The 15,491-nt window shown below is 36.6% G+C and overlaps 1 protein-coding gene across 1 annotated transcript in view; it reads right to left on the minus strand.

The window, feature by feature from the left end:
* Window positions 1–15,491, minus strand: part of LOC122345662 (ras-specific guanine nucleotide-releasing factor RalGPS1) — a 97,667-nt gene that overhangs the window by 13,974 nt on the left and 68,202 nt on the right. Inside the window, 2 exon segments of the mRNA XM_043239997.1 lie at window positions 5,504–5,597; window positions 5,717–5,854. Coding sequence (XP_043095932.1) covers window positions 5,504–5,597; window positions 5,717–5,854 — 232 coding nt within the window.

Genomic DNA, 15,491 nt, shown 5'->3' on the forward strand with positions numbered 1-15,491 from the left:
TCCGTTGGGCCGATAACATTTCACGTTTTTATAGAGGAGCAGAAGGGGCCGATTGTTAATCCAATAAACCGAACTGCAATCTCTTATTTCCACACCATCAACTATGATTTGACATTCAGAACGCACAGAACATGCAAAAAAACAGCCTTTAATGGCGTTTTGGCACAATGTATGGTGAGGTCTGGAAACGAGCGCTCAAAATAAACACACCGCGCAGCCAAGTTACTGTGTCTGAAACAAGGTCATGGGTTCGATTCCCAGGGATTGAATGAAGCCGAAAGGAGGAGAGAAAGAAAGAAAAAGGTTTGAATAAAAGTGCTTTGGATAAAAGGGCTGAAAGCCGAATGGATAAATATATGTTCGCTGTCAACTACTTGTCAGTCTCAACTATTTTTTGTCCATTATGGGCAGATTTTTTTATTAAACGGAATTTTTCACTATGCTAAAACCATAAAATAATTTTTTGACTTTAAATAAAAAAAGTTAGTTAAAATAAACTTAATTATAAAAATATTTGTAATTTTTATTTAATACATTTAATAAAATTCTAAGTCAGTTACGGCCAAAGCATTCCTCATCTTCATTTAGTTAATCCTGATGCATTGAATTAGCTGAAACTAAAACACAAGTGAATAAAAACCTTAGGAAATACAAATATTAATGTTTACGGAACGCATAAAAAAAAAAATTAAATGACAATGATTTACAGAAAATTATTTAGATTTTTGTAACAGTTACCATTTCTGTATATTTTATTGTTATCATTTTATTTGAGGTTATCTTGTTAAAGAAATGAGACGCTGTACAGTCTGTTTAATCATGCCAAGTTCACACTGCGATTTTGGGCGCATGATTTCACGACAGAAAGAATCGCAGAAAGCTCTGTCTGGTCTGCAAACAACGTTTCCCAAAACACACACAAAAAAAAATCATAAAAAGGTAACTGAGAAACTGCGTGCGTCATGCTGGAGATCTCGTACGAGACTGGAAGTGACAATTCACACCGCGGGATTTTGAACACCGATTTCGAACATTTGTCTGCGAATTATCAAAACCTGTCGCTGGGTGAAAAACCAGACTAAAAATGGCGCAACGTTCAATGCTTTATTTTACGTTTATGTTCGAACGAATGATTAATGTCTCCGTGTCTGTATTAATCAAAACACCGAATATTTTCAAATCGTTAAACGACATCTGCAGAAACGAAATCCGAAAAAAGCTCCAGGAAAAATGAACTGGTTTAACTCGACGGGCGCGCTGAAGAAAAAGCCTCACTAAATAACGCAAGACAGATCGCGTGTACTGATAGCCAAAGACCAAAAACGAAACCGCCAAAAACAGCAACTCCACGACGTGAAACGGCATTCAGGGGATTTGTGAAAGAAAAGAACAGATTCTTTCAGGATATCACACTGTTTTTAAGGAAGGTGAAATATTCTGAGTCAATAACCGGTGGGTGTGGAGAAATCCCCGGGGAAGCGCTAATAGCGGCAATCAATCATTCACTGCTAATTTGCACGTAACAGCATTTCTGAGTCACGTAAACAGAGATTTTCAGCGATGAGACCGGAGCGACTTAACGGAGGTTGAGAGTTCAGAAACCAGACGATGGCAAGCTATTCCAAACCAAAGCTCCAGATGCGACGACTGTTTCCAAACAGTAGGCAACAAAATGACGGCCTGGACGAATTACAAAGAAGCAGCACCACGTGCATCCACAAGTAAACCAATCCCAGAATGCACTGCGCAAGCTTGGTATACGCTTTCTGAGAGCACTACGACACGCTAACAGCACATCTAATCTAGGGAATCACCGATTTCTGTCACAGAATAGAAAAAGTACTAAAAGTCCTATTCTGAAAGTTTATATTTTATAATTCAGACTTTTTTGCAATATGGAGAAAAACACAGCAGAATTGTGAGATATAAGCTCAGAATTCAGAAGAAAAAAAGAAATAAATTGTGAGACGTAAAAAGACGAATAAATAAATAAAAATCCATGTTCTAAACTCAGAATTTTGAGAAAAGTCAAATGTGTAAAATATAAAAAACTGTCAAATGGTACTGCAAAATTAGAAAACTAAAACTGCAAGAAAAAGACAATTTATATAAACTTGCATTTATGTGCAAAATTATGGAATAAAAAAACGTTATGTTTTACTCCATGGTGGAATCAAGCTTGGAAAACCTATGCATATAGATTCCTAAATCCTCTGGAAGTGCTCCTTCAGCAGTCTCCGTGTCTGCTGGGTGAAGTTCATTTTCCACTCTGGTGCATGTGTAGTGTTTCCAGACCCTCGGACCTGCAGCGGCCCACGTCTTTCATGTTCTCAACTCATCCAGAATACTGGCCGCGAATCAGAAAGTGAGACGGCCGTCGCTGATGATGATGATGATGATGATGAGGGGCAGGATACAGTCAGCAGCGTGATGTCAGTCCTGGATGAACTTCAACAGCACACCCTACGGTTTCAGTACGTTTGGGGCCATGCGAGGTCGTGACGGGGTCACAGACGAAACGTCACCATGGAGACCACATGAGAGCCGCCGCCGATCATCCAGATCTGGATCTGAGCCCATCTCACCCGCTATAAAACAGAGCTGAGCTGTGCAAAAAAACACCCTGGAGATTTGAGATACGGCAAACCGCAAATAACACCATGACAGGCGCTCCGAGTCCCTGATGAGGAGCTGCTTTAAAAATGTGTTCATCTGCAAAATGACAAATGACACCATGAACTCCGACTCGGCGCACAACAAAAGCTCTGGGATTCTGACCAAATGCAACCGCAATCCGGTGATTGTTTTTGACGTCTTTAACAGAACTACATGTGTAGAGTACATGTTCTCATACGCACAAACATCGTACGGCACACAATTATACAAAATACTTGGATTTTTGCAGATACCACTTTTGTGGCAAGTATTATTAAGTCATCCGTTTCACTTCATTTCTTTTGCAGAACACAAAAGATGTTTTTTAGACTTTTTTTAACCACACAGCAAAAAGATCAATATATCTCCATTGTCTCCAGTATGTGAAATAAGAGGAAAAATATTATAAAAAATTTAGACTTTTGCTCAAAAAAAAAAAAAAAAAAAAAAAAATTTAATATGCGTTTATATGGCAAGTTGTTCGTATTTATTAAGTCATAAAGGTAAAATTAAAATGGAAAAAAAAGTATAAAATAAAAAAATCCATATTTTTCTAAACAAAAACAAATATTGAACTTTAAATGAAAAACGTAAACGTGCATAATGCATATTTTTTGCACAAATTTTTTAGAAAATATGCAAAATGTCAATATTTTAATATTATATAAATTTGTATTATTATCAATATATAAAACCTAACTTTAAAGCAACAATTTTACCTCGTATAAAATGCATTTTTTAAATACGGAAAACATTACTTAAAATCAAAATATGTAAACATGTGTAAAATATATTCTGATATTTATATATTAGAGAATATATTTTTCAAAAATATGCAAATACACAAAAAAACTCCTTTTAAATGTTCGTGTTTTCTTCCTTCCTTCCATTTTATTTTGGATACGTGTTTTAAATCGGTGTTTCTCCAGACCCGTGCATAAGGGTGTGTTCCCCGGGTCTGCATACTTGAGAGCGAACCACTGATTAAGAAGACGTTTACCCATCGTCCGTCGTCAGCACAGGATCCGCTCCGAATGCAGCTCAGCCAAGAAAACAATCATCTCATACGAGCCGAGTGAAAGACTGATGCCTGGATGTGTTTACGTCTGAGTCTTCACGGACGAGCGCTCGCAGGAAACAGAGCAAAAACACCGGCTTCTTAGACAGGTACGAAAAGAGCCCCGAAACATGATGTTATTGCAAAGTTGACTTCTTACCAGCCGATGAAGGACACACAAGATAATATTTCATCCTTTTCGGCAGGGGTGATATCAGGATCTCGGGCTCATTGTCACGTTTCCTCTCCCACGTTGAGCCATCAATACGGCTAATGCACTTCTGATACGCTGCGTGCCAGCAATAACAGACTCTTCAGAGTCCCACAGATCATCACTCATCCGTCGGAATAAACATTTAAACCCGGCATAATCACGGGCTCTTTTAACGCTCTGATGAACAGCTAATTCACAAACTCACTTCGCAGCTGTTCGTGACGGCACGGGGCGGAGAAGAGTGTTTTAGGTAAAGAGAGGAGTGAGGATCTAGTACGGGTCACCGCTGATTACCAGCTAATGAAAATTCAGTCGCCGTTAACCCGACCTCACGCCGGTCCGAACCCGTTTCACTTCATTTCTTTTGCAGAACACAAAAGATGTTTTTTTAGACTTTTTTTTAACCACACAGCAAAAAGATCAATATATCTCCATTGTCTCCAGCATGTGAAAAATATTATAAAAAATGTTGACTTTTTGCTCAAAAAAAAAAAAAAAAATTTAGTATGCGTTTATATCTCACAATTGACTTTTTCTCGGAATTCTGAGTTGAAATGTTAAAATTTGAATCTAATAATTCTAACAGAACTTCAAGTTGCATCTCAGAATTATAATTTTTTTTCTCTCTGAATTCTGTATGCATTTTGGAATTATAACGTTCCCATCAGAATTTTACGGTTATATCTCAGAATACGTACTTTCTGAGCTTACATCTTAGAATTCGAATTAATTGTCTCAAAAGTTCTAAGTTTGCATTGGAGAGTTCTGTTTTTTTTCTCTGAATTCTAAATTTGCGATTTGAATTTGAATTTGATCTCTCGTTTCATTTTCTTCTCCGTTCAGGCTTTTCTTCTCTGAACTGAAAAAAAGTCAAAATGGTGAGATACAAGTTGAGAATGTGAGAAAGTCCGATTTGTGAAAAACTGGAGCGCAACGGTTATTCTGACTTGGCCTGCAAGGTTCGAAAGTAAATAAATAATGATTAGAGACGTAGCGATACATAAACGTGCAAAAACGCTGTTGTGCAATTAATACACGCTTTACATTTCACCACTTAAGGAACAAATGATATGGTTTGGAACGCCTGCGTATAAGGATTTATTTCTCATCTCGCTGTTGGTTCCACCATGTGTTTGGACTCAGTCGGCCTAAACCCCGCTGAGCTGAAGCAATGTTGCTCAAACTCACCGAACACCCAGTGCTTTTAATAAAAACACATTACATTTGTGTAAAACACTATTTAACGACACAATCAAAACGTCTAAAGGCGGTTACAGTTTCACCACATTTATGTGATGACTTTGCTGCTCGCTGCGACGACCACCCAAAAAAATCCAATCGCGCTGTTGTTTGCCTATAAAAACAGCGACCCGTGAATAGCCCGTGTCAAATGCCTAGGGATATCGTCTGTCATGTCGCAACCAGAAAAACACAAATGCAATCGTCTGCTATTTCCTGTTTGCCAAATCCTAAATCATCCAGCCAGCGGGTCGCCGGCGGTGCCACGGGTCCTGCTAAAGTCATCACGGAGCTCCGCTGTAAATGCAGTCCCTTTGCGCTTCACCACTGAGACTTACTTGAAATTGTCATCTTCCACGAACTTCTGAAGCTCCTCGATGTAGCGGACAGACATCAAGTACTTCTGCACATGCGGGAGGGTCACGAGGTGATCTGCGAGGAGGACGTCGGGGGTCAGACGCGTGCGTGTATATATACACTTGGATCTGAAATCTCCCCAAAGACTTCCCCGCTAAACATCCACCGGAGCGACCGGGGGCTAATGAACTGACCGTATGTGCAGGACATCTGGAGGTCAGAGATCACCCGCAGGATGTTGTTCATCTGATTGGTTCTCTGCTCAGTCTCAATGATGCTGTCAGACGCAGGATAGGCTGAGTCGATGTAAATCATGTCAAGCAGGTAGATCCCTGTGTGCGAGAAATGGAAGGGAGACGGACTATAAGTGTTAATTAGTGGTTATCAATTAACTAAATGGGTTTTATAAAATGAATAATTACTTTAAACTTATTTCAATTAATAATACATTTAATAGACTTATTTTAAATAATATATTATAATAATTAAAAAAAAAAAAAAAAATATATATATATATATATATTTTTTTATTATTATTATTATATATATATATATATATATATATATATATAAAAAAAAAAAAAAAAAAAAAAATATATATATATATATATATATATATATATATATATATATATAAAAAATCTCTATATATATATATAAATGAACAAGTAAATACATTAAAAATAAAAATATATTGAAAATATCACATTTTATTAAAAAAAATATATGTATATATGTATAAATATATATATATATATATATATATATATATATATATATATATATATATATATATATATATATATATATATATATATATATATATATATATATATAATATATATATATATATGTATATATAAATATATATATATGTATAAATATATATATATGTATAAATATATATATATATGTGTATGTATGTGTGTGTGTGTGTGTGTGTGTGTGTGTGTGTGTGTGTGTGCTTTAAAATCATACAAGAGACTCAAAAGCAGAACAGAAACACAACTTTGTACGTCAGCACAGTATTATGGCATTCTAATATCTGATACAGCAGAAAAGCTTAACTTGTGATAAGTCTAATAAAGACAAAGCACCTCCATGCACAGTTCCCGTTTATTAGTTGAGTCAAGCTGTGATACACCTTATACAAACTGACTAACATATACCAGGCATGTACTGCAGGAAGAAGTGGACACATAACTGGTCTTAATTTATCCCAGAATGCATCTTGATTTAGAGGCGAGGCAGAAATTACACATCTGCAGGGCATTCACCACTAGATCTTTCTTAATCTTCTATCTGATTTCTGCAAGTTGGTCAAAGAGCATAAGTATCTGATGAGACAAGTGCTCATGTAAGATCTGAGGCAGTCATGCTCTGGTAATTAACATTTCCCTTGTGTCTTTAACATCAGGGTGTGTTTGGGATGAAGTACACTGCAGCCCTCTACTTACACACTTTAGTATGCACTGAACTTTGATCTCTCCATGAAACAATCCAAACCAAAAATGTTAAATCTGTTATTGTGTACAGATGTTGCTCCAAATCTTTAATTTTTTTTTTTTTTTTAACTGACAATGCCCTATTGCCAAGCCCCCCAAAATTGAAAAATGAAATTACTGAAAACCCAACTTTGTTTTAATTTAACATTCAGACTATTCAACACATACAGTAGTTATGACTATTTATTTCAATATGAATTATTTTGTCACAATTATGACTTTTGTATCTATGCATTTCATTTTCAGAAGTATTTTAAGTATTGAATAATTTATATACATTTATGAATTTATATCTTAATTTAAATTGTATATCTTGCAACAATGACTATATCTGATAAATTGCTTTTTCATCTCATATTTTTCACTTTTTTTATTTCAAAATGATGGCCTTTTCTTTCAGGATTATTACAATTTAGATTTTTATGACATAATTATGATTTTTTACAAATTTACTTCAATTTAATTGAATTTTTTTAATCTTTTTTACCTTTTAACTGACGATTATGAGTTAGTACCTCATTTCGACTTTTTTAAAATCACATAAGGTTTTTGCTTCTTTGCCATAATTATAATTTTAAAAAGCATGACTTTTATTGTGGAATAAATTGGTCTTCCTTGCATCAAATTTTGCATTTCATAGAGGAAGAAAAATAACAGGTCTGCAATAACATGCATAAAAGCATATTATTAAAAAAAGCACAACTTCCATTATGAACTAAAACACATGCACTCAAATACAATCCATAATCTGAATTAAAATCCAATTACTGAGAGTGAATGGTCTGGAGGCAGTTCAGCTGAGGAAAGAGTGAAAATAACGCTTTCCACCCGAACAGCTGAGGTCTCTGGAGAGTGAGAGTAGATGTATGAGGCAACATAAAGTATGTTTCATCACTGTGGAGGAGATGGCATGGCCTCCTGCAAACTATTAGATGGGTTTCAGTAATGAAGACAAGCTCAGGGCTGGGACCCCCGTGCTGCTGCGGTGTTTCTTACGCCAGCGTGCAAGGCATTGTTCAGATAAAAAGCAGCTTGGCTCTATAAAATAAATAAAATAAATACAACAAAAATAAACAAATAAGTGGATAAACTAATTGATTATAAATTTGCGCCACAGTGGTATCCCCAATAACCAGCATTGCTCAGATGAAAAGTAGCTTGAAACCGACCAACCAACGACTAAATCAACCAATGAGCGACACAATCAATGGAAAAAAAACAACCAATGAACAACCAAACTACCAATAAACTAACGAATCAATCAATTAACCAACAAATCAGTCAACCGATAAACGAATGAACCAACCAAAAAAAAAAATCAACCGACCAATCAACGTATCAACAAATGAACCAACAAATCAATCAACCAACCAAGGAATGAGTATAAATTGACCAAGAAACTCACGAACCAATCAATAAACTATCAAACAAACTAAGCAACCAATGAGCATACCAATCAATCAACCAATCAATCAACCAATCAACCAATGAATCAATAAAATATAAATTCTGACAAACAACTAATGAATCAACAAATGAACCAACCAACCTTCAGTGTCTCTCTGTCTCTTATTATACATAAACATCTCTAATTAAATATATTTATACATTTTACACTACTCAGGTGTTGCAAACTAAATTTTGAACGCATGCTTAAATATAATGTTTAGTAAAAGTAAAGCAGTTTCTCACAGATGTGATTAAAACACAAGGAAACTTCATCTTCTCTACTGATTCATGCAAAGGGGAAAAAGTGGCTGGTACTCCTGCAAACAAATGTTTTAATGAAAACCACATGGGCTGGATTCAGACTGAGAAAGGAAGTCCTCACAATCTAATAAAAGCATAAATCAGACTAATATATAAAACAAGGAACAAATCCTGCTCATAACTACGCAGTCAAATGGTGGTATCCTGCTGGTGATTAGAAGAGCATTATTTGAGCAAATGACCTGGAGGGTTAGTTTAACACGTCATCTTATTTATGGGGCTCTGGATAAACTGCTGCAGGCTGCCTGTCCTCATCAAAACAGATGGAGATGTTCATCTAAAGAATCATGTGTTTCTGTGCTGTAAACAAAACACATATTTAAATAAATGGCCCGTAGCAGTGGCACGGCACGACAGATTCTATGAAACACTGGGTTCATCTGAACCAGAGAGGTGATGTGTTACCACGAATAAATCACAGACATAAGTCACATGACAGTCACATGAGCCAAGGTACTGTGGGAGACTTTCAGAGTCTGTGATTGGATGACGGACTGGTCGACCTTCCCTATTCTCGCCCATCTCCGAAGCATCTCCGGACGTGGAAGTGACGCAAGTCCGGAGAGCATGTTTTCCTTTTGTGGAACGTCCTCACTTGTTTGTCGCACCGTCCATTTTTGAGTTCTGTTGTATGATTTACAGTTTGAGTTATTTTCTACACGTTTTCTGACTCGTGGCTCGATTGTGCTGTGATTCGATTTCCACTTTTCCCAAAAGGTGGATGACTGGATTAATGATACGAGAATGTGATGGTACAAAAGAAAGGTGATAAGAAAGCATTGGGTGGCGAGAAACAACTATTTGCAGAAGAAACAACTCCAGACCTTTTACCTGCGTAATTAATGTAGAACCTACGAAGAAACAGCCCACATCCACCCATAGAACATCTACTGAGTCAACCGTCCAATTATTTTTGGTCCTTAAAGAGCTGCAGTTTCTTAACCTTTCATCCAGTTTTGATCCTCAATTAAAGCTCAGAGTGTGCACTTTAAGCACATATTCATTACATAACTCTAACATGAATATTTTTTGGTCAGCGGCTAAAATAAATATTCTAATATATATGGACCTAACTGTAACATCTGTTTCGTCTTAATGTCCAAATATAGCAATAAAACATCAGAAACATAACTGAAGTAGATTGGTTGTGAACACATCCAGTTCAGACACACACACACACACACACACACACACACACCTGGACGACAAGTCTCGACACAATATGGCTTCATCCACACGATGACATCAGCGCTTAACACGACAATCAGCGTCTCTGCCATTGTATTAGCAAAGCCTGTCTGTATCCAAGCACAAAGTCGTGAAAAATCTTCCAACACACGATTTCCTGCTTCATTTTTATTTCAGGACGCTGTCAGCAAGCTTTCGTGAGATTCACCCGAACGCCTGAACTAAACACATTGGCAAAAACTCATCTCGACCGCAGCAGATGAAGGTCGTGGGAAGGTATAGACGTGTCGCACAAGCAGCTACAAACATGAAGCGGAAGTTTACTGCTCGTCTTCTGCCTGGGCCGTGTGTGTGGTTTACGGTCATCTTTTGTTTTTCCAGGAAAAACCCGATGAAGGACTCGCTGATGAGATGTCCAGACTAAACAGGATCGGGGGGAAGCTCTCCGGTGCCCTTAAAAGGCAGCAGTGGCATCTTACATAACAAAGCACATGGTGAAAACCCGACGGATCGACCAGTGCATCGTTCTTCCTTTCTTCTATTGCAACATCCACCTTGGACAGCACAGCTCTGCATCATGTGTTGTTCTTATTACACAATCGGAGACGTGTGCCTAAAGAGACTGTAAAAACGTGCTGAAGCAAAGTTCACGAAGTCGTGATTTGCTTCCTAGGCTGATCGTCCAGCACAAGCCAGGTCTTTGCACATGCGACGAGCTCTGGTTCTGTTCATCCTCAGCTGTGAGAAACCGCCTTTTGTTTGATGTGTTTTATAGCTACACGTCTGCACAAGTTACTATCTTTGAAAAATGATGTACTTCAAGCCTGGCTTTCAATGCAGGCTCTCTCTGGATCGTTCATCTTTACTGTGAGCCTCGTAATACATTTCAAACCATTTCTCACGCTCAAATGCGCGCGCGACATAAACGAATCAAATGTTCATATTTTAATTATTCATATAAAAATGACTCATCTGCAAAAACTGGCGGTTCTAACCATATGCATGAAGCAATCAAACTCTGAAATGCATATAGTAAAGGCAGTTTTGATAATTCATAAGCACTGAAGCATCTTAAAACGTTAACACAGGACTTGTGTGGAAGAATTGGACCAAACTGCTGCTAGACAGTGAGCTCATAAACATGAACCAGTGTCGCTAACCAAAAATAGAAACGCTACTAACTTGCTCAAAAATGTTTTTAAATAATACATAATAATCCTCTTTGTACTGTACCAGATAAATACTGCTTTGATTGTTAAAAATGTGAAATATACAGCAGGGTTTCCTAAACTAAATTGATTGATTTTATAAATCATAAAAAGTAAATAAATACATTTAAAATAAATTTAAATAAATTTACCTGCATTACTACCATTAACTTTATTCGGGCTAATGGGTCATTAAAATATTAATCTACTACTTTACTGAAATATTATGGTCAAATTTTACTGAAATATTCAATTTTGGACATGAAATCTTAACATTTAAGAGGGGACTTTTAATAAATATATTTAATGTGAAAGAGGTTTAGCTGACAAAAATGGGAATTGGCAATACCTGCTTTTGCACATTTGTTGTAATTTTTTGTTTTATGTTTTAAAGTGTTAAAAATCTATATTTTTATATAATAATCCTCACGGTAATGTGTCAGATAAATATTACTCCGCTTATAAAAAATGTGAAATATATACATTTAGGACAGGAATTCCAAAATGAATGCTAATTATTAATGAATTATATAAAATTGAATTAAAGTAATTTATCAAACTTCGATACTTATCAAACTAAAAGATTAAATAAACAATCAAACAAACAAAAAAGAAGTTGTAAATAAAACTAAGTACATTTCGCAAGAACACACATTATTTCACATTAAATTCAATACGTTACTGGCTGTTTTTTTGTAAGCATCTACTAGCAATTTCTATTTATTTGGAAAATAAATCCAAATATAGTGGTTTAAACCTTTGTACCTGATCTACCAATCAAGAGCACACATTATTGAATTAAGGCATCAAGTCACACCTTTTAAAAAACTGCCACAAAACCAGAAAAATGTGTTCATTTTGGACCGTAAAACACCTACATATGAAGAAGTCCTGCATTCAATAGCTTCACAAACACCAACTGTGCCTTCAGTGAGCCGGACCGACGCTCCACTGCAATCTAAGCAAAGGCGGACAGAAGAAACGTCATGTTATTCTCCGGCCAATTATCTTAAGTGAGCCAATTTTATGGATGATTTTAAAGCATGAGCTCCTTTCACAACGCATTATCATCTTCACGAGCAATTATCAGCTCATCTCAAGACAGAGTCCCTGCGAACATCCCGAGGAGGACCGAGAGAGAGAGAGAGAGAGAGAGAGAGCGATGAGGAGACATGTTTGGACCGCAGAGGATATGATGTAGTGGTTTGTTTTGGGGCTGTGCATCTCCATGTAAACACTCAAAAGCTTATCAGATGAGTCACAAAACACATTTCTTGGAACAAATGGGTCGAGAGGAACCATACTGTTCTTGTTAAAGTTATTTTTCACTATGAACTCGACAAATAAACAGTGTAAAGGTCCTCAGTCTACATCATGACACGAGTGTTTAAGTTATGACTCAAGCATTCACAACACACCTTTTTACGGATTTATGGATTATGGAGTGATTGCTAAATGTTGCTATGTGGTTGCTAGGCGGTTCGGAGTGTTTTTGCTGGTTTCTCCGAAAAGATGGAAGAGAGTAAGATTTGGTATAAAGATTTCACCCTTCGGTGTGAAAGGTACAATGTGGATCAGTGGCTGGGGACAAGTTTTTGACAGATTGCAAGAGATTCAATACCATTCAAAACATGCTAGCTTGAAATATTTTTTTTTTTAGCAATTTAGCAAGGATGCAAAAGACATTAAAGACACTTAGAATGCAAGAAAAGGTTTCTATTTTAAATAAATGCTATCGTTTTGAACTTTGAATTGTATCACAATCGTTTCAAACATTGCTAATAACCAGAAATTCTTCTTAAGCAGCATATTAGAAGATTTCAGAAGGATCACGTGACACTGGAGGCATTTAATTTTACAATACATTCGAATAGAAAACACTCATTTTCATTCGTAATAATATTTCCCAATATTACAGATGTTTGAATGTTAAAATAGGCAGGCGGCGGTTTTTTGTCAGCAGTTTTTTCTGTCTTTTTATGGTGGTGAAACTGCAAGTATGTATCATGTAAAGTGCACTCTAAAACGCATTTGTTTTATTAAAAGCATTTCATTTTTTAGAACTGCTTTAACTCCAACTGTGACACTTATATGCAGTGTGTTTACTTTAGTTGACATCAGTTACTCAGATAAGGACCTTCTCATGTGGCTACATCTAGAAGCCTCACCAGATCGAGACTAGAGGCGGTTTCTCGCTCTGAGTGACCTCTGAAGTAGCTCATTACGCCGCCGCTGGTTTTTCCATCACCGCTAAAACATAACAAATAAACAAACTTTCCAAGCAGGGGCAGCTTGGCTTGGCGAGACGCCGGTCTATAATCATAAATCAATCCAATAAAGGTGCCGGCCGAGGACTGGACACGAGACACGAGCTCTGATCCGAGAGGACCGGGCCTCGCCAAACGTCCATTCCAGACCGCATTTACCTGACAGGACGGTCAGCGGTCGGAGGAAAACTGATTAGCAAGAAAGAGAAAATAAGAAAGAGAGCGGGAGGTGACGAGCAAAACAGACGATGGACAGAGTCACGTGTGTGTGTGTGTGTGTGTGTGTGTGTGTGTGTGTGTGTGTGTGTGTGTGTGTGTGTGTGTGTGTGTGTGTGCGCGCGGTCCATTTCACTTCAGACAAATACGAACATTCTGACATTATTTATCTGTCCATCGTCTGGACTTGGACAGGATGATAAAACATGTCAAGTGAGTGAGGCTCAGCTTTTTTAACAATTTTGATGAAAAAGACTATTGAGGTTCTGCTGCTCGGAAAATACAAAAGAGTAACTGTGTTTTGAGGAAAACGTGACGGTTTGCTTAGAAATATGTGTATTTGTCACTTCATTTGCATCTCTATATGAACAACTGTATGTGGAATTTGCGGTGATTTTCATCCTCTATGTCACTACATGACGGCATGAACACATCTCAGAATCATTTCATACTGTATACACACGGAAACTTCAAATACGTCAAAATAAAAGTCGAATTAACATACAACAGAAATATATTACTCTTGTATTGCTTTTGTAGAGTATATTTAACCCCATTAACCACTTAATTGTAGAAAACATACAATTATTATGACAATTTTTCTACCATTTATTAACGTATTAACAGGAAACCACTGTTTGAGGTTTAATTTTCATTTCATTAACAAGGAATAAAATGTTTTGTGTCTACATTTGATCAAACTAAATTAAACAAGAATTTCTAGACGAAAAAGAAAAGAAAATAAATGTTCAAAATGTTGAAATGGACAGTTTTGGAGTTTTTTCACTGAAATAAATAAATAAATAAATAAATTTTTGATATTACAAAAAAGGTACCATTGGGAACCGGTTGAAATGTGAAAGATGCCCAACCCAAGTTGTGAGAAATATTACTGCTGCACATATAATATATGAAATATCCCTTATAAAAACCCCCCACATTTTTACTCATATCCATGGCCTTTATTGCATGCTTTTAGTGATCTAATTAAAACCTTAAGAATAAAATAAAGTCACATTATATGCTAAATTATTTCAACTGGATTCAAATTAAAATTTTATTTGTCACATACACATACATACATGGTACGACATGCAGTTTTTTTTTATTTTATTTTATCTAGTGATTAAGACCTGGAGAAGATTACTTGGAAGATTTTTGTACCTGACTGATCGTAGGTCTCACTTATCCAAGCATTGGCAAATTTATCCACAAATTATACTTTTTCACTTAAACATTGAACACCCAGATTTGGTGACGACGGATCCTAATGAGACACGTGCAAGCTATTTTCACCAAACTAAGCGACAATTGCTTAGTGCTTCTGCTCTATTCGCTCCTTCTCTGAAACACAACGAGGGTCACAGAGGTCACCAGAAGCCCCAGTCAATCACCAAATAAGCTTGAATCCTCAGAAGGAAATAAAAAAAAGTCAAACTCTTGAGAAAGAACTTCAAAAATCCATCAGTATGTAACTGCTCTTAAAAATGAATGACTGGGACAATAAAAGAAGACAGATTATAAAACTGTCATCATTAATACCATGACTAAAGAACTAAAAACACCACAACAACTACTTTATGCTTCGCAAAAGCTGGCGTAATTCTCAGCGATGTTACAGTTTAGCCACGCAGCTGCGAGCGCTATCATCCCAAAACTATTTAGTCTAAATACGGCCGCTACACCGCAACGAAACATCATGTTCACAGCATACAAACTTCATTAACGCTAATCCGTATAACGTTGCATGCAGTCATTCCTCCGTTGGGAAAAATCGTGTTAATGACAGGCCGCGTAAACTCGGCTCCGCGGGCC

Source organism: Puntigrus tetrazona, chromosome 5 (assembly GCF_018831695.1).
Source record: "Puntigrus tetrazona isolate hp1 chromosome 5, ASM1883169v1, whole genome shotgun sequence".
Taxonomy (NCBI): Eukaryota; Metazoa; Chordata; class Actinopteri; order Cypriniformes; family Cyprinidae; genus Puntigrus; species Puntigrus tetrazona.